Raw genomic sequence first — 24,274 nt, forward strand, 5'->3', positions numbered from 1 at the left:
AAGGTGATGGTTAATAGGGGCCTTTAGAAGTGATTATGTCGTGAGGGTGGACCCTCATAAATGGGATTGATGCTCTTATATAAAAGAGATCCTACAGAGCTCCCCAGCCCTCTCCACCACATGAAAATACAACTGAGAACATGTGACCCAAGAGATGGCCCTTGCTTGACCATGCTGCCACTCTCATCTCAGACTTCTAGCCTCTAGGGCAGTAAGGAATAACCATTTGCTGTTAATAAGCCACTCAGTCTGTGGTGTTGTATTATAGGAGCATGAACAGATTAAGACATTACTAATCAAGAGAGGAAGATGGCGGAGGAGTGAATGGGAGTCACGCTGACCTCCTCCCAAGACCAAACCGGAATTGCGACTATATAGTGGAGAAATTGCCTGGAAAACAATGGAACAATAGAGGGAGAGAAGCCTTGGAGCCGTGGACAGACAGGGGATTCAACTCTCACACATCCCAATGGGTGAGAAGTGCGGTGGAGGCTCAAGAGGGTGGGCTGGGTGCCCAGAGGCACCAGCACCAGAGGGACATTGAAACGGCCAGTTGGAGCCCCGAGAAGAACAGGGTCTGAACCATAAACAGGGACCCCTAGACTACAGCAGCTAAAACCAGGAAAACACAGAGACAAAATGCAACCCCGAAAAGCTTAGGGGTACTCTCTGCCAGAGACAGGAGGCTGGGGATGCAAAGAGACATTTAAAGGGCCAATGCACAAATTTGCAGTGGCAGCCGCTCTCCTTGTTCTCTGGGTAGAGGCGGCAGCAGAGTGGACTGGTGGCTGGGAAAAGACTGGTGAGGAAAACTGTGAAGAGAACTGAGACAGTGGCTGGCGGAACCCCAGTGATAACTGACCTCCCACTCTGCAGCTACCATCTCGGTCAGGCATAAAGGAATCAATTAACCTGCCTTTTGTGCATTCCGCACACAGCTCATGCGTGTGAGAGCTTGGGGACTAAGTGCAGACTGACTGGAAGAAATAGAGGATCCCTGGCCAAAGGAGTCACACAGCTGCATAGAGAGCCTTGAGGAGAGACTAGAGACGGAGGCGTTGGGGAAAGAACGGGAGGAGGAACCGGGGAGTCCTGACTCCTTCTCCTTTCCATAGTCTCTATTGTGCGGGAACAGGCCACACGCTCAAAGAGTCAAAAGCTGAAAAGCACACAATAGCCCAAAACCACCCTGTGCAGGCACGCACACTCATGCCGAGTAGCCGGCAAGGGTTGGCAAGCATGCGAGTGGACCCAGGTGGGCTGGCGAGGGTTCCTGTAGGTTGGGGCAGACAGGGCCTGTGAGGGAGTGCGCAGATCGGCGGGGGCAGGTGTAAACCGACCTGCGCGGGTCCCTGAGTGCAGAGTGGTCTGCAGACATAGTGGATCCCAGGACGAAGGGGTCAAAGAGCTGCCCAGAGTCCCTGGAGGAGAGACTGGAGACAGTATGAACCAGAGAGTCCTGGAGCTGACTTCCTCCCATTTCCATAGTCTCCATTTTCCGTGGACAGGCAATGCACCCAAAGAGCCAAAAGTGGGTAAAGCACACAATAGAAGACCCTAAACTGACCAGTGCCGGGGTGCCTGCCGTGCTGGGAGGCCAGACGATTGTGTGAGGTCGCAAATAAGCCCCCTGGGCTGGGGCAAGCACGTGTGAGCCCAGGTGGGCAGGGGATCCTGCCGGGCCCAGGAGCATGCTCAAGTGGCTGGCGTAAAAGTGGAGAGCGATCCACAGAAATAGTGGATCCCTGGCCGAAGGGGTAACAGAGCTGCCCAAAGCAGGAGTCAGACGCAGACAGTAGATTACTGGAAGGCTTCAACAAGTGACCCAAGGTCATATAAGGTCAATAACTGACATCATCAAAGGCAGGCCCAGAAAGAAAAGCAAAGAAAATAAATAGGTAAGTAAGTAAGTAAATATATAAATAAATAAAAGACCCGCCTACTACCATAGAAGTTTAATCCACAAAGTCAGGAAATCTAGACAGATCAATTGAAGTAGAAGCATAAATAAATAAATAAATAAATAAATAAATAAATAAATAAATAAATTACTTAATAGACTCTCACAAAAATGGGAAGAAAAAGAACTTCCCCTCAAATGAATGGAAAAGGGGAATCCCCACAGGGAGAGCCAAATGAAATAGAGGCGAGGGAACTATCAGATATTGAATTCAAGACAATGGCTCTAAGGAAGCTCAATGAGCTCAGCCAGCTCACAAATAACTATGAGACACTGCAGGGAAACTATCAGGAACTTACGGCAAACTATAGCAACTGGGAAAAGGACATGGAAACTATCAAGAAGACACAAGAGGATATGAAGAATGCCATTTCTGAACTGAAGAACACAGTAGAAGGAATCCAAAGCAGGCTGGATGAAGCCAAGGATCGAATCAGTGAGATGGAGGACAAGGTAGAAAAAAGCTCCCAGAAAGAACAAGAAATGGAAAAACGGCTCAAAAAGAATGAAGAGGCATTTAGGGAAATGCAGGACAACCTGCAACACATTATTATCCGCATACTAGGGATACCAGAAGGAAAAGAAGAGGAGCAAGGGATAGAGAACCTCCTCGAAAAAGTAATGATGGAAAATTTCCCTCATTGGAGGAGAGAAAGGGTCTCATGGATCCAGGAGGCACAGAGGGCCCCCCCTCAAGAGGGACCCAAGGGGGTCCACTCCAAGACACATCATCATTAAAATGGCAACTCTCAAAGACAAAGAGAGAATCCTCAAGGCAGCAAGGGAGAAGGAGAAAGTAACATACAAGGGGGCCCCGATACGCCTAGGAGCTGACTGCTCAACAGAAACACTACAAGCCAGAAGGGAATGGCAACAAATGTTCCAAGTCATGAAAAGCAAGGGCCTACAGCCAAGGCTGCTCTACCCAGCTAGGCTCTCCATTAAAATAGAAGGGGAAATAAGGAATTTCCCAGACAAAAAAAGGCTAAAAGAACACATCTCTACCAAAACAGCACTCCAAGATATGCTCAAGGGACTGGTTTAAGAAGATGAAGGAAAAGAGTGAGAAAGAGAAAAACACAGGTACAAAGGGAAAAAATGAACAATTTTCTATCAATAATATCTCTCAATGTGAATGGACTAAATGCCCCAATCAAAAGACACAGGGTAGCTGAATGGATAAGAAAACATGACCCACACATATGCTGCCTACAAGAGACCCACCTCAGAACAAAAGACCTACACAGATTGAAAGTAAAGGGATAAAAAAAAATATTCCAAGCAAATGGGCAAGAGAAGAAAGCAGGAGTTGCAATACTTAAAACAGACGAAATAGATTTCAAAACAAGGGCCATAAAAAGAGACCCAGAGGGGCACTTTATACTACGTAAAGGAAGACTCTATCAAGAGGACATAAACATTGTAAACTTATATGAACCCAACATAGGAGAACCCAAATATATAAGGAAAATCTTGGACGACTTCAAAAAAGATATAGACAGCAACACACTGATAGTAGGGGACTTCAACACCCCACTGTCAAAAATGGACAGATCTTCCAAACAAAACATCAACAAGGATATTGTGGAGCTGAACGACGCACTGAATCAAATAGACTTCACTGACATATATAGAACCTTACATTCCAAAGAAGCGAAATACACATTCTTTTCAAATGTGCATGGAAGTTTTTCAAAGATAGATCACAGGATAGGAAACAAAGCAAACCTCAGGAAATTCAGGAAAACTGAAATAGTAACAAACTTTTTCTCGGACCACAAGGGCTTGAAACTGGAAATCAACCTCAGAGAGAAACTTCAAAAACTTGCAAACTCATGGAGACTGAACAGTAGACTATTAAACAATGAATGGGTCAATAAGGAGATAAGAGAAGAAATCAAAAAGTTTCTGGAAACAAATGAAAATGAACAGACAACAGTCCAAAACCTATGGGACACAGCAAAGGCAGTCCTGAGAGGAAGTTCATAGCAATACAGGCCTACCTAAAAAGGAAAGAAACATTTCAAATAAAAGACCTAACACTACAACTTCAAGAACTGGAGAAACAACAAATAAATCCCAGAGCATGTAGAAGGAAGGAAATAATCAAGATCAGAGCAGAACGGAATGACATAGAGACGAAAAGAACAATTCAAAGGATCAACCAAGCCAGGAGCTGGCTCTATGAAAAGATAAGTAAAATCGACAAGCCTTTAAGCAGACTCCTCACGAAAAAAAGGGAGAGGACCCAAACAAATAATATCAGAAATGAGAGGAGAAATAACAACTGATACCACAGAAATACAAAGGATTGTAAGAAACTACTATAAACAATTATATGCCAAGAAATTGGAAAACCTCGATGAAATGGACAAATTTCTAGAAAAGTATAATCTTCCAACACCGAAGGAGGAAGAAACAGAAAGCTTGAACAGACCGATAACAGCTGGGGAAACTGAAGCAGTCATCAAGAAACTCCCGGCACACAGAAGCCCTGGGCCGGATGGTTTCACAGGAGAATTTTACAAAATATTTAAGGAAGAGGTAACCCCTGTCCTTCTCAGACTATTCCAAAAAATCCAAGGGCAGGGAAGACTCCCAGACTCTTTTTATGAGGCCAGCATCGCCCTAATCCCAAAACCAGATAAAGACCCTACAAAGAAGGGAAACTACAGGCCAATTCCGCTGATGAACATAGATGCTAAAATCCTCAGCAAAATATTGACAAACCACATCCAGCAACACATTAAAAAGACTATCCACCATGATCAAGTGGGATTCATCCCAGGGATGCAGGGATGGTTCAACATACACAAGTCAATAAATGTAATACATCATAAACAAAGGAGAGACAAAAGCCACATGATCATCTTGATAGATGCAGAAAAAGCACTCGATAAGACACAGCACTCAGCAAAATGGGAATAAATGTGGCATTCCTCAACGGAATAAAGGCCATATATGAAAAACCTACAGCCAACATCATACTCAACGGGCAAAACCTGAAAGCTTTCCCACTAAGATCAGGAACACAACAAGGATGTCCACTTTTACCACTTCTATTCAACATTGGAAGTCCTAGCCACAGTGGTCAGACAAGAAAAAAAAATAAAAGGCATCCGCATAGGAAAGGAGGAAGTAAAACTATCCTTTTTTGCAGATGACAGGATGGTGTCCATAGAAAACCCTGTAGACTCCACCAAAAAACTACTGAACCTAATAAGTGAATTTGGAAAAACAGCGGCATACAAAGTCAATATTCAGAAATCAAAGGCATTTTTGTACACCAGCAATGAAATAGAAGAAGAAATCAGAAAAAAAAGTACCATTCGATATAGCAACAAGAAAAATAAAGTACCGGAGAATAAATTTAACCAAGGGGGTAAAAGACCTGTATGCACAAAACTATACAACATTGAAGAAAGAAATGAAGGAAGACACAAAGAAATGGAAGCATAAACCGTGCTCGTGGATTGGAAAACTTAATATCATCAAAATGTCCATACTACCCACAGCAATTTATAGATTCAACGCAATCCCTATTAAGATACCAACGATGTATTTCACAGAAATAGAACAGACATTTCAAAAATTTATATGGAACCACAAACGACTCCGAATAGCTGCAGCCATTTTGAGAAAGAAAAACAAAGTAGGAAGGATCACAATACTGGACATCAAACTATATTCCAAAGCCACCATACTCAAAACAATCTGGTACTGGCACAAGAACAGACCCATAGACCAGTGGAATAGAATAGAAAGCCCAGAAATAAGCCCAGGTCTATATGGGCAACTAATATTTGACAAAGGGGGCAGAAGCATAAAATGGAGCAATAAGAGCCTCTTCAACAAATGCTGCTGGGAGAGCTGGACGGCTACATGCAAAAAATTGAAATTGGATCATCAGCTGACACCATACACAAAAATAAACTCAAGATGGATAAAAGACTTAAATATAAGTCACAACACCATCAAAGTCCTAGAGGAGAACATTGGCAGGAAACTCTCAGATATCCCACGCAGCAATTTTTTCACAGATATGTCTCCTAAAGCAAGGGTCATAAAGGAAAGAATAAACAAGTGGGACCTCATCCAAATAAGAAGCTTCTGCACGGCTAAAGAAAACATCAGCAAAATGAAAAGGGAGCCAAACCTATGGGAAAATATATTTGCTAATGATACATCAGATAGAGGTTTGATCTCCAAGATATATAAAGAACTCACACGACTCCACTCCAAGAAGACAAATGATCCAATCGAAAAATGGGCAAAGGACCTGGGCAGACGCTTTTCCAAGGAAGTGATACAGAGGGCCCAGAGACATTTGAAAGGATGCTCAGCATCACTAGTCATCAGAGATATGGAGATTAAAACCACAATGAGGTACCACCTCACACCGGTCAGAATGGCCATCATAAGCAGATCAACAAACAGCAGGTGCTGGCGAGGCTGTGGAGAAAAGGGAACCCTCGTCCACTGTTGGTGGGAATGCAGACTGGTGCAGCCACTGTGGAAAGCAGTGTGGAATTTCCTCAAAAAGCTGAAAATCGAACTGCCTTTTGACCCAGTGATTCCCCTGCTGGGACTATACCCTAAGAATTCCAAAACGCCAATTCAAAAGAACCTATGCACCCCAAAGTTCATAGCAGCACAATTTACGATAGCCAAGTGTTGGTAGCAACCTAAATGCCCATCAGAAGATGATTGGATCAAAAAACTATGGTACATTTACAGAATGGAATACTACGCAGCAGAAAGAAAAAAAGAACTTCTAAACTTCACGACATCATGGACGGAACTAGAGATCATTATGGTAAGCGAAATAAGCCAGGGGGCGAAAGACAAATACCATATGATCTCAGCTATAAATGGAACCTAACCAACAATACAAAGATGCAAGGAAAATAAGACCAGCAACACTGAAAAGAAAAGAAACGAACAAAGCGGGATGGAGGGATGGGGATGGGGGAAAAGGAAGGGAATGCGAGGGTCGCGGAACGTGTAGCGAGGTCTCATGGACAAAACCAAAGGGGAAGGATTCAGGGGGGGGGAGGTGGGGCAGGGGAAGGTGGTGGGGGAAAGGCAGAGACAAATGTATTTGAAAAGGTAAAGAAAATAAAATAAATTTAAAAAAGACATTACTAATCAAAAATAGGAAAGTTGATATTCCAATTCTTGAAGGAATTGGAAAACACGTGAGAGAAGCCACTACATTACCTTAACACAGCCATGCCATGATAAAAAAAAAAAAAAAAGGGTAGAACGTATACAAGTAGAGTTCATTTAGTAGTTGTAATGAACTACATATAATTTTACGTAAGAAAACCTAAAAATAAGAAAGGTCCAACAAACATAACTTTTACTTAAGTATGAACTTGAAAAAAATTATGTCAAAATTATAATTGTGGTAGTGAAAGAGGAGGGAGTTTAACTTTTTCCTTTCTATATTATCTGCATTTTCTAGGTTTTTATTTTTTACAATACAATAATTTTATAATTTAAAAAATACATAAAATAAATAATTCAACATTTAGTTCTATCATTGTGATTTCACTATAGTATGCAGCTTCTCTTGAATTTTGCTGTACTAAGCAAAGAACCTAGTTTTCCTTAAAACTGGTTAAACTGAGTTTTCCCTTGAAAACCTTACTTACCTCATCATAAAATTCTGGGTTTTGGTGATGGTGTAAAACTGCAGCAAAGGCGCTTCTTGTGAACACTGACCCACCAGGACGGCCATAAATGCACTAAATTAAGAATTAGCAAAGAGAAACACCAGCCTTCAATTAATAAAGAAATTAAACTCAGATGTGATGTAAAGACCACTCCTACAGCATAAACTGAACCATCTCTCATGGATTTCTTTGGCCTGTGAGACTCTAGACCTGCAAACCCCATTACTCCTGGGCTCAACTCACCATCCAGCTCACCTCCCTGCCTTTCCACCACTATCCCTCTCACCACTTCAAGCTTTAACTCCGAACCAGACCCCGCTCACTATTCCCTTTCACACTTCCATGCTTCTGCTCTGCAAGCCCTTGGGCTCAATGATCTTCCTTTCTATGTGCCCCAAGCAAATTCTAATGTACCCTTCAAGAAAGGATTAATTCCTTCCTCTGTGTCCCTTCCGTATTTTTTCTGTTCTAATTATCTAGTTTTGTAAATAAACCATTTCAGTACCTTTTTAGGCCAGGAGCTTTTTGTTTTCTTAACTGTCTTTCCCATGAAACTATTAAATTTTGTGAGGGCAAAAACTATACTGCATTCTTTTTTGCTACTTTGTCTCCTTCCATTCTTGCAAAGTCATTTTCACATAGTTTCTCAGTAAAGAATTTGGGCTCTGGAGACAGACTATCTGGATTTGAACACCAGTTCCTCTAATCTAGCAATTTATTTAAATTCTGTGCATTTATCTCACCTAAAAAAATGCACAAAATAATAGTACCTAATTCAAAAGACTGTTATGAGAATTAAAGGAGTTTAATAATACCTATAAGACTCTAAGAGCAGAGCCTGGAACACCAATAATCTATTACTATTATTATTGCCATACTGTAATAAACATTTGATAGATGTCCATCTATTATTATTATTTCTACTATTAATGTTGGTAATATAACTCTTAGCAACCATACAATGCCTGGCTCATAGCAGGAGCACAATATGTTAACTGAATTGTACATGCATAAGAAACCTTCATCCCTAAAAAGTAAAACAAAACAAAAATAGTTAATTAGGAGTTAGAGCTCAATTATTCAATATTCTGTAAGGTTCAGCATATATGGTTACATATTGTGATATCATATATTTTTGTGTTCATGTCAATTAAAATGTGCTAAATTCCTTTAGTTGTGCAATATCATGCAACTGCATTATTAAAATGGGAAAATGTGAATATATAAAAAAAAACCAAACCTTCAAAGGCTGAGAGTCTTCCTCATCTGAATCTTTGAATTCAATGCAAACAGCAATATTTCTGGCCTACAGCAATATTTAAAGAAAAAAAGGAAAAGAAAACAAATAGCCAGGATATATAATATTTATAAAAGAACACGGGAAGCCAAAACCTAAGAGAGTTTGATATTAAAAATGAAACCTCAATCTTCACACTCACCTTGGCAAAAGATTTTTGACTGTCATATTTCAAGTACTTAGGATAAACATAAAGGTGATTGTTGTAGATGGTATAAGGCTGAGTGTGTTTTGGTATGCAGGGCACAAATTCCTCTACTGCAAATGTGATTGGGGTTTTAGTACAGGTTTCAAATTGCTTTATGGGAATGTATGATGAATTGACATAATCTGAAAAATGAAAAACAAACAAATTAAAGTAAAAACCAAACAAAATTTTGTCTGTTTATTATACAGAACTTAAACTTACTAGGAAAGTCTGAGGAAACATTATCAATGGTAACGTCTAGATTGCCCAAAATCACTGGGAGCTTAGCCATCTTTTCAGGCCTACAAACAAAGAAGAGAAAAATCAAATATTTATAAGTTAGGTTAGCTCTAAAATCTAAATTCTAGAGAGCACTTCCCAGAGAAATATAATGCAACACACAAGAGTAGTTTTAAAGTAACAGGTAAAATTAGTTTTTAAAATACATTTATTTAAACCAATATATCCAAAATATTATTATTTCAATACGTAATCAGTATAAAAAGTTCATTCTAATTATTCAAAACCAGGTGTGTCTTTTACACTGACAGCTTATTTCAGTTTGGACTTGCTATATTTCAAGGGCTAAATAGCCACAGGTGACGAGTGGCTAATAAATTGGACAGCAAAAGTGATTCATATTTTCCTGAACCATTCCAAACTCACCATATATTCTTGGCTCATTTAGAATCATGAAAATTCAGAACTAGAAGTCATCTTAAGAGTCTCTAGTGTCTGTCTAGCAAAATGCTGCCTATGAAGTAGATACTCAATGAAATGTTTGATGTTTGTATTTGGTTTGACTCAATCCAACAAAGGAAATCTCCTCCATAATGTGCCTGATAAGCACTGCTACTGCTTCAACCCTTCCTAGTGTCAGGAAAACTTTCAACATAGCCAGTTTCAACATAGCCTGGTAAAATTCACCTCTCTGAAACTTCCCCTCATCAAAGGGCTTAGTTATTCTGTCTCCCTATGTAACACCTTTCAAGCATCTATCAACAGCTTGCTGAAGTCTTCCATTCTCAGCCCTTTTGCCACCTTCCTCCAATTCCATTTTCCTCCTAGAAGAACATCCCATTTATATTGTGGCACCCAGAACTGCACAGATCAGGCCCAGTATGGCCTGATCAGGTGAAGACAGAATTGCTGTGTGTGTGTTTTAAATTGATTTTTGGGGGAGGAGAGGGATGGAGAGAGGGAGGGAGGTAGATGGAGGTGGGGAGAGAGAGAAAGAGGGAGATGAAGGGGGGGGGAGAGAGAGAGAGAGAGAGAGAGAGAATTTGTTCCACTTATTTATGTGTTCATTGGTTGATGGTTGTATGTGCCCTGACTGGGGACTGAACCTGCAACCTTGTCATATCCAGACAATGCTCTAACGAACTGAGCTACTGGCCAGGGCCACATCTGTCTGGTTTTGAACAATATACCCACCTATTGATGCTATTACTTTTAGATAGCCATACCTAATGATGTATATGAAATTTACAACCACCTAAAATCCTTAAATCTTTTTTCATATGCTTTACTCTCATGCTACATCTCTCATTCTGCACTTATATAATTATGTTTTTGGAAATCATTTGATTTTTATCTTTATGAAATTTCGTCTTTTTATATTTGAGCCTTTTCTTGTTGATCAAAACCCTCTTAAATCCAGATTATAATATCTCATGTATTAGATATTTCTAATAGCTTTATGTCATGAAGACATTTCAACAGCATGTTATATTTTCTTATAAAAGTCATTGATGAAGATATTGCACAGAATACTGTCATGAACAGGTTTCTTCTCAAATCTCTAGATGCGTATAGCCAGAATGATACTAGCCCATTTATCACCCTTCTTGGTATCTGGTTACTCCAGCAGTTGAACAACTGTCTGTAAGTGTACTACATTTCTTTGAGTTGTCCATAGGACATCTTGGAATACACACTTGTCAAAGGCATTCCTCTGTTGTACACACTTAGCAACCCAATTAAAAAGAGAGAAGCAGAAATGTGACTATGATGACTAGTTTGACGTAACATGACATTGTTAGAAAACAGAACAGTCCTATGGTTCTTTATAAGTCACCTATTTGCAAATGCCTTTTAGACACTGCCAAGAAATATCAAGGCTTATTGGCCAACAGATTCAGCATTTGGTTTTGTTCCCATGTTTTAAAAGTTCCTAACTCCAGTTTTCAAGATTTCTCAGACATTATTGTTATCTATTAAGCAGAGCCATATGTATCTTGTCAGCATACAATGGAGTATTGTTAATCTGAATCAGATTTCCCTAACAGTTCTAAATTCTTGCCTAATAATGACTACAGAGTGCACTCAGCATATTCTTCTGTGCCCATCAGCAGCTCCCTCCTGCAGAATACCTTTCTCTAAGGGTTCCTTCTCATTTCCATATCTGAGTTTAAATGAGCAACAATTTGAAATCCTAAGATATAACTGTCAGGAAGGCAAGTCAACAACTTTTCACACATTCTACCTTCAGTTAAAAGATTTATGCCCAAAAGATATCCAGGTATGGTCCAGTGGTACCCTCACATTTTGTGCCCATTCTGTGATTTGTTCACAAACACAATATCCTTTTCTACTACCATAAAATTGTGCCTTCAACAACTATTTGCAGAGAGCTGTCAACAGCCCCTCAAGCACCATATGCTTCTACAATGATACACTGTTGGAGCCTAGCCTCTCTGCTTTCACAAAGCTCTTGCAGGGCATCAACCATGAGACTCATGGGTTTCTATACAGGTATAAATTTTCTTGACATAATGCCCTGCCCTACCTCTTCATTTTAACAATTTAACCCTGAAATGTACTACAAAACACTGCATTCCATAGAATCTTAGAGACACCTTTGTAACTGTATCTGTTTCCTTGAGTCAGAAATACTCTGCTTATTACAAATAGTTTTACATGTAACTACTCAGGAGTATTATATCTCATCCCTTCCTAGTCATGTAACTACTCAGGAGTATTATATCTCATCCCTTCCTAGTTATTTTCACCTATGAATAAATATGTTCTTTCTTCACCATTTTTTTAATCACTCTGAAATCATCCACATATAAACTTTTGAGAGTTGGATTTCTTAGCAACAAATTTTAAACAGTCTTCACTAGAACTCTTTTTACAATGTATTATATACTTTTGTGTCTAACTATACTTGTTTCTTATTTAGGTTCCTTCCTCTCTTGAGAGCTTTTATTTCTAGTTGCTATTTCCATAGAGGCATTATAATGTCCAAGTACAATACTTCCAAGCAAGCACAGATCTGATTTTAATTCCACACCACATAACACCTAGGTTTTGTGGAAGCTATTTCCACCAATGTAAAATGTTTTTAAAAGCATAATCTTAAACCTATTTCAAAAGTTCAGGGTTTTTATTGAGCCTGGCTTTTTAGACAGCAAAATTTCACACAACAAAAATTCCACTCCTTTTTATAATATGTATTTGCAAAGTGATGATGATGACGACGACGATGACGATGATGACGACAATAACGTGCTATGAAAATGAATTCTCTCATGACTGGGATTATTTTTTTAATGCTACAAAATGAATACATTCTATGCAAAACTTAAAATGGTTGAGGAGGAAAGCCCATCTTAAAAATGCATTCATTAAATAAATGTATAATGTAGAAACACATAGGATGTTTGGAATTTGGGCACTGCTTCTGTCTGTGTGTAAACCTAGGAATGAGGCTCAAACTCTCTCCATCTCAGGCAAGGGCAAGGTTTTCTCTTCCTACTGTCCATACTTTCCTGTGACTCAACAATTCCCACAGAGGGTAGGGGAATGGTATCGCAAACTTGCAGTCGTTTCATGCCAACAGATTTGGTGTCTCTACATCTGTGTTTTTGCACCTAGTCCTCCGGATTCTACCTCCTGTCTTGACATATTAATGTGATTAACTAGCAGAGTAGATATGCTTGGGTTTGTTTTTGCTGGTGAGTCTAATCTAAATGCATTTTGTAAAAGGAGATATTCCCTATGGGCATTGGTGTCACTTAAAAAATTTATATGCAATTGAAATAAATTTGAAATATTTTTGTTTAAACAAAATCACTGGATTTATGTGTTTGAAAAATTTCAATCTGCATTTATTACGTGCTTACGATTTGATACAACATGCATTACATTAGGATAGAAGACAAGCAAGATAGGATTCCTGGCCTCAAGAAGCCAAAAATTCAGGAGACACATGATAACTACTCCACAGAGTTTGTATAAACCGCTACCAGAAGACAGAGGTCTGTGGCACTGAGAAGGAACAAAGGATGACACCATTTTTCACAGTATGAGAAATCACCCTCACATGTATATTCATTCATTCCCACCGCAATTCTAGGAGGCAGGGCCATTACAATCTCCCTTTAAAAGACGAGGAGACTCAAGTAGAGAAGCCGAGTGACCTGGCCTAAGTCTCCCAACGTGGAAGTGAGCTACACTTGGGCTTTGAAAGATGAGTCAGGTTGCCTTGGAGAGACAAAAGCAGAAGGGGAACATGTATGCTCTATGTGTTTGTCACCTGTGTACTGCTGCTTGATGGGGCAGAAAGGGACACAACTCAGGCAGAGGGCAAGGCATTATGGAGTGAAAGCACATAATGGGTTTAAAGAAAGACAAGTAGCCCCACCTGGCTCGAGGGCAGTGTAACTAGAGAGAAATGCCAAACCTGGAGACAAAGAACATAAAGGTATAAACACATAAACGTCGGTCTCATGCAAGAGCCCTAACAGTGTTACTACCTAAGTTACCCAATGTGGTAGCATTAAAAATGTCTACATTTAAAGAAAATACTCTATTTTTATACTTTGCCTTCATGTTTCAGATGTTTTACAGAAGTGAGAAAAGATATTGCCATGAACAAATCAATGTGTAAAACATATACCAAATCTCCTTTCTTAGATAAATACTTATGGGAGCATATATGCCAACAATACCATCTGACAAAATTGTTTTCTCACTAAATCTTGGATGGTATCCCCTGGTAATGATTACAAGGGAAAGTGTGTGTGGGGGTGGGGGAAGTGGCTTATGAGCTTTGGCAGCTGTTTTCTAAAGCTGGGGCTGCTGGAGAAAACTTTTCCATTATTAAATGACATTTTGAGACAATCATGGGAACAAAAACAATACCTCTGGATGCAAGCTGGTGCTTAAGCCACTGACATGAGATTCTTCGTTGTGAAAAAACAAAGAAGAAAGAAAAAGTGCAATGCTAAGGTTTAAAAAAAAAAATGAGGAATCCTTCACTTCCTTAACTGTATGGTGAAGAAAACAGGCAGTTCTCTGGATTCTTGTTGAGCAGGACAGATGCTGCCCTAGTGCCATCATACCTTCTGATGCCAATAACATTGGATCCTTATAATCAAGTATCTGAGTCTCTCACTGGCCACATGGAGCACATGCTACCCTAGCACAGGCATGAAGGCCTGGTGTGTGTGTTGGGGGTGCGGGGAACTGTTCCATGCTCTGAACAAGTGAAAGTCTGTGTTGTTTGCTCCCTGGCTTCAGATTCTCAGCTCAGATCACTTGCTGATTAAAGACCCTGTAAAGTCCCACCCTTTGGCCTCCACTGAGGAAGTCAGATACAAGAGCTGGGGCTACTCTCTGCAGTGGCAGGGGAAGCTTCAAGTTCTCAGCTAGGAAGTAACCTCTGGGACACGGCTTCCAACATCACATATTAAAAAAATCTTCCTTGTTTGTTTTGTCAGAATATAAAAGTAAATGTTAGTTATAAAGAATATTCACATAAAATCATGAAAAGTGCCCTGACTGGTGGGTTCGGTAGGGCGTTGTTCTGCAAGTGAAAGGTCGCTGGTTTGATTCCTGCTCAGGGCACGTGTCTGGGTTGCAGGTTCACTCCTTGTTTGGAACATATGTGAGGGGCAACTGATCAATATTTCTGTCTCACATTGATATTTTTCTCCTTCTCTTTCTCCCTCCCTTCCCTCCTCTCTAAAAATAAATAAGTGAACTATTTTTAAAAGATTGTGAAAACCTATAAAGTGGAAACTGAAAAGTCACTCATAAACCCATCCCTCACCATGACTAATATTTTGGTGTCCAGCCTACATGACTATTTTTATGCTAGTCTATCTTTCCATCTAACTAGCTATCCATTTCTTCATTTATATATAAAAATATATAAAATGTTTTCTTCTAAAAAATGAGGTCATATAGATATACTTTCTCCTCCTTAACAATATAGTGTGTTCACCTTCCTAAGTGAATACATTCAGACTTACATCATGATCATTATGATTATTGAGAACTGCATGGTAGTCCAGTAAGGGAAAATTGTAATCTATTCAACTAAAGGTGACTGGAGTTTTCAAATAAACAACTATTATTCTACAAGCAAGGCTAAAAGTTTCCTGGAATTCAAATAAAAACATGACAATAATTACTGTGTAACACATTATCTATGACAATATATTTCTTGCTATAACTAAGTAAAGGTTTTTAAGAGATGTCTTTCAATTATGGTTATTTAGAATTCTGAGAAATCAGAGGAGAGAGAAGTACGAAAACAGTACAAATGAAATGAAAGAAAGCTAACCAGCCATTCTTGAGTTCTAGGTAAACTGATAATTACTTTGATATACACATTTAAAAAAAAAACGCAAAAATCTGAAAGGTCCCTATGGTATAGAATAGTTAGTGGCTGGCTCTTGGCCATGCTTTCATTTAATTATCTTTTAATACCCTCACATCTTTCTCATTCTGGGAATTCTCCCAGAAAAATTCTAAAACCTATATACCTAGCAAAGAAAATCAGTTTTTATAAGTTCAGAAGTGAATTCCGTATGATAGAGTTTATAAGAGCAGATTTTCAGCCAGAATAACTTCCACCATTGCTCACCCTCTCTTTACCACATTGTTATGGATTGAGTTGTATTCCCAAAAAGGTATGTTTAAGTCCTAAGCCTAGTACCTATGAATGGATCCTTATTTGGAAATAGAGTCTTTGAATGGGTTAGACAAAAAGTTCATTTTTTTTTTTTTCCCATAAGATGGCTCTAGTAGCACTTAGTTGTCTTCAAGTTCATTTGAAACAATTCTGTTAGATTGTATTGTGACACTTCCTCAGTCAGGCAGACCAGCTGAAGTTGATAGCAATCATATCGAGACATTAGTTGAGAACAATCAACATTATACCACACGGGAGACAGCTGACACACTAAAAATAGCCAAATCAATAAAGTAATTGGTGAAAATGAAAAATGTGTCTTTAATTTTACAGGAAAAACATATGGACTTTTTTGGCCAACCCAACAGATATAATCAAGTGAAGATGAGGTCACTAGGGTTGGCCCTAATCCAACATGATGTGTTCTTACAAGAAGGAAATTTAGACAGATACAGAGCAAAACAGTCATGTGAAGACAGGGGCAGAGTTTAGAGTTACGCTACCACAGGCCAAGGAATGCCTAGGGCTCCCAGGAGCTGGAAGAACCAAGGAAGGATCCTCCCCTAGAGATTCTGTAGGGTATGGGTCCTGCCAACACCTTGATTTTGGGCTCTAACCTCCAGAAATATGAGAGAACAAATTTTCATTGTTTTAGGCCACCCAGTTTGTAGTACTTTGTCATGGAAGCCCTAGGAAACTAATACACTCATCAATATATGTAAAGTATTTAGACTATGCTTATAAACAGTAAGTACTATATAAGTTATCCTCACCATGCCCTCCCCCTCAATCCAGTTAATAGTATCATGAGTTAATTCTTATACTGTGTAAGTCAGAAATCTGGGATTTATTTATCTAAGTTTATCACCCATTTCTCTCTCCTTCCACCCTAATATCCAATCGGGAAACTAAGACCCAGTAACTGGGCCTCTTTGACATAACTGAAATTAGTTTCATTCTTATTTCCAATTGCAGTGGCTTTGCTGAGTCCCTTCCCACCTCTTGCAAAAGTTCTTCAACTGTCTCCTTCTTGCACAGGATCATCTCTACCCACAACCCACCCTTCACTGAACTAGCAAAAACATCCATTACAGAATTCAAATTATCAGGTTACTCTTTCAATTTTAAACACTCTCTTCCTTCCCAAGGACTAGAGGTAAAGTCCCACATCCATCTAATATCCCCTATGACATTTGAATGAGCAATTTAAAAGATTGCTCTCACTTCCTCCCTCCCCACCAAACAACTTCTATTTTTCAGATGTGGAAATAAATAAGGCCTTGAGGCTTACTTCCGAAAGTCTGCAAGTAACTTGAGCATGTCGTCATTGGAGAGCTTATTGCTATCTTGCTTGTAGAGAGCAGAGAATCTGGCATTTTTGTCAAGGTTTCCAGATGTATCCTTAAACAACATCCTGAAATAGCAAAACAACACTTCTAAACTGAGTTTCCAAAAGACCAAAATAAATCCACAACTTAATTCTGGTTTCTATGTGAAGACTAAGTATTACTCCATTGACGGTAGTCAACAAAAATCTCATTATCTAAAAATGTGGAAGATATTTACGAGGATGAACACAACTAAATCAATTTACATAGAAAACATTTCCAGCAAATGGCCTGTGTTTCGGAAACAACACACACACTCAAGTGCTTAAGAAGCGGAGATCACAAAATAAAGAGGATCTGCAGATCTCACTGGGCTGTCACCCTACTTCCAGCTGGAGACGTGGCTGGAACCTGGAATATTAGCTCTACAACAAACATTCCTGTTCACCCTGCCAGTTCTACATGGCTACCCTCCAATCAGCATATTTCCTTTCTGTGATTCTAATAAATGATCATTCAGATATGTGGCTTATTTATTTTCCAGCTTTACACACTTAAATCCTCTTTGTCTCTGGGCAATAAAACAGAATAGGTTGGTCAGTTTATAAGTCACTCTGCCTTCCTCCTCCACCCCGCCCCCCACATATATATCTACATCCATATCAAAGGTATAAAGAATGTTCCCCTTACCTTGCTGCCCAAGCAAATGGCATCCTGTACTGTCCTAGTCTTTGGCATGCCTGCTTGGCATTCTTCAGCACTTTCTGAGCAACCTTGAAGACATTAGAATAAAGCCATGAGATGCTGCATCCCACTGACAGAATTATCATCATACTGTAGTATCAGATACAAAGGCACACTGTGCTATAATAAATATGGTTGGATTTACACTCAGCTCAGAGTATTCTGTTTAACAAATTTTCTAGCAATGATTTTCAACAAAATAGAATGAGGAATGTCTTTTCTTACCTAAAATGTTGCTTTTATAGGTAACAACCATGCTATATCATAGGCTTTCATAGTTTTTTATGACTAAGGGCTACTTATTTTAAGTCCATTGAGTTATCAATAATTACTAGTACTTGGTATTCATATCAAGCATTACTATAGTTTAGATGAGAACACTAATGAAAATAATAAGCTCTAATATACCTCTAATATGCACTGGCTTGTGCAGAATACCACAGTTTGGAGGTAAATATTGGTGTTGACTTGTTAGGACAAGGCTTTCAATTTCTATATTTTTGCTTTCTAACTATAAATTCTGCTATTTTCACTTCCTAATGACCATTTTTTACTTTTTGTGGGTTGACTGATTAACCCTATAGTACACAGTGAAGTAGATTTGCTTTTGGGTTAAGATGTACACATGGCAGGTCTATTAATCAACTATCCCCTTATTGCTAAAGCAGATAACACTTATTTTCCCAAGTTTTCTTGTACTGGGATATTGCATTGTTACCAATGCAAAGTTTGATTCAGTCAGAGTGACGTGTTGAAAGGTTTTTTACATTATTTTACTATATCAAAGACAAACCAATTTTGGGAAGTGATCTAGTTCCTGTGAACCAGTGTGTGCTCTGCAGAGTTGCAGCATCAACAACACCTGGGAACCTGTAAGGAATGCAGAGTCTCAGGCCCCAACCAGGAGCTCCTAGGTCAGAACCTGCATCTGACCAGATCTCTGGTAACCTGTGTGCATTGGATTTGAGAAACACCCATCTAGAAGACTCAGAAGTAAAATAATAGAGTCGCCTTTCTCTAAGTCAAATTGAAATCAGCTATATGAACCGATAGGCCATTATAACTCTCTAGGTTTCACTTTCTGTACCTTAAAAATGAAGGACTTGGTTTATACTTTTCATTACAAAATATTATGATTCAACCTAATCATGTTGTGGAAATTGCTGTCTTCATGAGTGAACTGGAAAACACATCCTGATTGAAATATATGTCAGGAGCTCAGGTAGTCCCTCCCTTTCTTCTAAGTGGAATCCGTTCATGTGGGGACGCGGGGATACACTGTCACAGGATAAAATGGCCTACTTTACTCGAGTGGCAACTGTGGTAGAATCTATTATTTTTAGGTTTAACAATAATGACTATATCATGGAGTAAAATGCAACATTTGCATAAAATTTAAAGCTAAAACACAAGGCTTCAAATAAGTTTTACTCTTCACTGCAGTGAATGAGGACTGAGTAGTCAGACTTGCCAAGGGTGCAAATGGAACATAATGTATGAGAGAGTCGGGGTAAAAAGCTCATATTTGCCCTTTGGGTTTCTTTACTGTTTTTCTTTAAAAAACAAAAAACAAAAAACAAAAAACAAAACCGAAATAAAAATAAAACCTGTTCATGGTAGGCACCTACAGAGACATTTCATAAAAATTTTGTCTAAAACAGGCCAAAAGTGAGAAAGCACACAATAGACGGCCGTAAACTGCCCAGTGCCAGGGCGTGCTCGCAAGCGGACCGGTGTGCCAGTGAAGAGCGGTCCACAGAAATAGTGGATCCTTGGCTGAAGGGGTCACAGAACTGCACAGAGACCCATGAGCAGAGACTGGAGACAGATGCGTTGGGGAAAGAACTGGAGGAGTAACCAGGGAGTCCCAGCGCTGACTCCTCCACTCGACGTTCTCCATCTTGCTCACGGGGTCTACTCCCCTGAGTGACAGCAGCCTATAATGACACGATAGTCCCACCATCAGGAGGCACTGCTCAGCCCTGTGGGGCATAAGCCAGACATATGAGGAGAGAGTGATCAGATTGACAATTACAGGAGACAAGCACAAACAGTGAGTTCCTGGAAGGCTCAAACAAATGGCCCAAGATCAGATACAGTCAACAAGTGACACCATCAGAGGCAGACCCAGAAAAATATATAAATAAATAAAAAGACTCCTACTGCCATAGAAGTTTAATCCACAAAGTCAGGAAATCTAGACAGATCAATTGAAGTAGAAGCATAAATAAATAAATAAATAAATAAATAAATAAATAAATAAATTACTTAATAGACTCTCACAAAAATGGGAAGAAAAAGAACTTCCCCTCAAATGAATGGAAAAGGGGAATCCCCACAGGGAGAGCCAAATGAAATAGAGGCGAGGGAACTATCAGATATTGAATTCAAGACAATGGCTCTAAGGAAGCTCAATGAGCTCAGCCAGCTCACAAATAACTATGAGACACTGCAGGGAAACTATCAGGAACTTACGGCAAACTATAGCAACTGGGAAAAGGACATGGAAACTATCAAGAAGACACAAGAGGATATGAAGAATGCCATTTCTGAACTGAAGAACACAGTAGAAGGAATCCAAAGCAGGCTGGATGAAGCCAAGGATCGAATCAGTGAGATGGAGGACAAGGTAGAAAAAAGCTCCCAGAAAGAACAAGAAATGGAAAAACGGCTCAAAAAGAATGAAGAGGCATTTAGGGAAATGCAGGACAACCTGCAACACATTATTATCCGCATACTAGGGATACCAGAAGGAAAAGAAGAGGAGCAAGGGATAGAGAACCTCCTCGAAAAAGTAATGATGGAAAATTTCCCTCATTGGAGGAGAGAAAGGGTCTCATGGATCCAGGACGCACAGAGGGCCCCCCTCAAGAGGGACCCAAGGGGGTCCACTCCAAGACACATCATCATTAAAATGGCAACTCTCAAAGACAAAGAGAGAATCCTCAAGGCAGCAAGGGAGAAGGAGAAAGTAACATACAAGGGGGCCCCGATACGCCTAGGAGCTGACTGCTCAACAGAAACACTACAAGCCAGAAGGGAATGGCAACAAATGTTCCAAGTCATGAAAAGCAAGGGCCTACAGCCAAGGCTGCTCTACCCAGCTAGGCTGTCAATTAAAATAGAAGGGGAAATAAGGAATTTCCCAGACAAAAAAAGGCTAAAAGAACACATCTCTACCAAAACAGCACTCCAAGATATGCTCAAGGGACTGGTTTAAGAAGATGAAGGAAAAGAGTGAGAAAGAGAAAAACACAGGTACAAAGGGAAAAAATGAACAATTTTCTATCAATAATATCTCTCAATGTGAATGGACTAAATGCCCCAATCAAAAGACACAGGGTAGCTGAATGGATAAGAAAACATGACCCACACATATGCTGCCTACAAGAGACCCACCTCAGAACAAAAGACCTACACAGATTGAAAGTAAAGGGATAAAAAAAAATATTCCAAGCAAATGGGCAAGAGAAGAAAGCAGGAGTTGCAATACTTAAAACAGACGAAATAGATTTCAAAACAAGGGCCATAAAAAAGAGACCCAGAGGGGCACTTTATACTACGTAAAGGAAGACTCTATCAAGAGGACATAAACATTGTAAACTTATATGAACCCAACATAGGAGAACCCAAATATATAAGGAAAATCTTGGACGACTTCAAAAAAGATATAGACAGCAACACACTGATAGTAGGGGACTTCAACACCCCACTGTCAAAAATGGACAGATCTTCCAAACAAAACATCAACAAGGATATTGTGGAGCTGAACGACGCACTGAATCAAATAGACTTCACTGACATATATAGAACCTTACATTCCAAAGAAGCGAAATACACATTCTTTTCAAATGTGCATGGAAGTTTTTCAAAGATAGATCACAGGATAGGAAACAAAGCAAACCTCAGGAAATTCAGGAAAACTGAAATAGTAACAAACTTTTTCTCGGACCACAAGGGCTTGAAACTGGAAATCAACCTCAGAGAGAAACTTCAAAAACTTGCAAACTCATGGAGACTGAACAGTAGACTATTAAACAATGAATGGGTCAATAAGGAGATAAGAGAAGAAATCAAAAAGTTTCTGGAAACAAATGAAAATGAACAGACAACAGTCCAAAACCTATGGGACACAGCAAAGGCAGTCCTGAGAGGAAGTTCATAGCAATACAGGCCTACCTAAAAAGGAAAGAAACATTTCAAATAAAAGACCTAACACTACAACTTCAAGAACTGGAGAAACAACAAATAAATCCCAGAGCATGTAGAAGGAAGGAAATAATCAAGATCAGAGCAGAACGGAATGACATAGAGACGAAAAGAACAATTCAAAGGATCAACCAAGCCAGGAGCTGGCTCTATGAAAAGATAAGTAAAATCGACAAGCCTTTAAGCAGACTCCTCACGAAAAAAAGGGAGAGGACCCAAACAAATAATATCAGAAATGAGAGGAGAAATAACAACTGATACCACAGAAATACAAAGGATTGTAAGAAACTACTATAAACAATTATATGCCAAGAAATTGGAAAACCTCGATGAAATGGACAAATTTCTAGAAAAGTATAATCTTCCAACACCGAAGGAGGAAGAAACAGAAAGCTTGAACAGACCGATAACAGCTGGGGAAACTGAAGCAGTCATCAAGAAACTCCCGGCACACAGAAGCCCTGGGCCGGATGGTTTCACAGGAGAATTTTACAAAATATTTAAGGAAGAGGTAACCCCTGTCCTTCTCAGACTATTCCAAAAAATCCAAGGGCAGGGAAGACTCCCAGACTCTTTTTATGAGGCCAGCATCGCCCTAATCCCAAAACCAGATAAAGACCCTACAAAGAAGGGAAACTACAGGCCAATTCCGCTGATGAACATAGATGCTAAAATCCTCAGCAAAATATTGACAAACCACATCCAGCAACACATTAAAAAGACTATCCACCATGATCAAGTGGGATTCATCCCAGGGATGCAGGGATGGTTCAACATACACAAGTCAATAAATGTAATACATCATAAACAAAGGAGAGACAAAAGCCACATGATCATCTTGATAGATGCAGAAAAAGCACTCGATAAGACACAGCACTCAGCAAAATGGGAATAAATGTGGCATTCCTCAACGGAATAAAGGCCATATATGAAAAATCTACAGCCGACATCATACTCAACGGGCAAAACCTGAAAGCTTTCCCACTAAGATCAGGAACACAACAAGGATGTCCACTTTTACCACTTCTATTCAACATTGGAAGTCCTAGCCACAGTGGTCAGACAAGAAAAAAAAATAAAAGGCATCCGCATAGGAAAGGAGGAAGTAAAACTATCCTTTTTTGCAGATGACAGGATGGTGTCCATAGAAAACCCTGTAGACTCCACCAAAAAACTACTGAACCTAATAAGTGAATTTGGAAAAACAGCGGCATACAAAGTCAATATTCAGAAATCAAAGGCATTTTTGTACACCAGCAATGAAATAGAAGAAGAAATCAGAAAAAAAAGTACCATTCGATATAGCAACAAGAAAAATAAAGTACCGGAGAATAAATTTAACCAAGGGGGTAAAAGACCTGTATGCACAAAACTATACAACATTGAAGAAAGAAATGAAGGAAGACACAAAGAAATGGAAGCATAAACCGTGCTCGTGGATTGGAAAACTTAATATCATCAAAATGTCCATACTACCCACAGCAATTTATAGATTCAACGCAATCCCTATTAAGATACCAACGATGTATTTCACAGAAATAGAACAGACATTTCAAAAATTTATATGGAACCACAAACGACTCCGAATAGCTGCAGCCATTTTGAGAAAGAAAAACAAAGTAGGAAGGATCACAATACTGGACATCAAACTATATTCCAAAGCCACCATACTCAAAACAATCTGGTACTGGCACAAGAACAGACCCATAGACCAGTGGAATAGAATAGAAAGCCCAGAAATAAGCCCAGGTCTATATGGGCAACTAATATTTGACAAAGGGGGCAGAAGCATAAAATGGAGCAATAAGAGCCTCTTCAACAAATGCTGCTGGGAGAGCTGGACGGCTACATGCAAAAAATTGAAATTGGATCATCAGCTGACACCATACACAAAAATAAACTCAAGATGGATAAAAGACTTAAATATAAGTCACAACACCATCAAA

The 24,274-nt window shown here is 39.4% G+C and overlaps 1 protein-coding gene across 2 annotated transcripts in view; it reads right to left on the reverse strand.

Moving 5' to 3' along the window:
* Nucleotides 1-24,274, reverse strand: part of DOCK9 (dedicator of cytokinesis 9) — a 354,061-nt gene that overhangs the window by 114,015 nt on the left and 215,772 nt on the right. For both annotated transcript variants that reach the window (XM_054574328.1, XM_054574327.1), the window contains exons 14-19: nucleotides 18,066-18,148; nucleotides 17,339-17,461; nucleotides 9,345-9,424; nucleotides 9,078-9,265; nucleotides 8,879-8,944; nucleotides 7,618-7,710 (exon numbers count right to left, since the gene is read on the reverse strand). In XM_054574328.1, the coding sequence (XP_054430303.1) occupies nucleotides 7,618-7,710; nucleotides 8,879-8,944; nucleotides 9,078-9,265; nucleotides 9,345-9,424; nucleotides 17,339-17,461; nucleotides 18,066-18,148 (633 nt within the window). The remainder of the gene's footprint in view (nucleotides 1-7,617; nucleotides 7,711-8,878; nucleotides 8,945-9,077; nucleotides 9,266-9,344; nucleotides 9,425-17,338; nucleotides 17,462-18,065; nucleotides 18,149-24,274) is intronic.

Source organism: Pteronotus mesoamericanus, unplaced genomic scaffold (assembly GCF_021234165.1).
Source record: "Pteronotus mesoamericanus isolate MK-2021 breed Mesoamerican mustached bat unplaced genomic scaffold, CSHL_Meso_final contig_26, whole genome shotgun sequence".
In the NCBI taxonomy this organism is placed as follows: domain Eukaryota; kingdom Metazoa; phylum Chordata; class Mammalia; order Chiroptera; family Mormoopidae; genus Pteronotus; species Pteronotus mesoamericanus.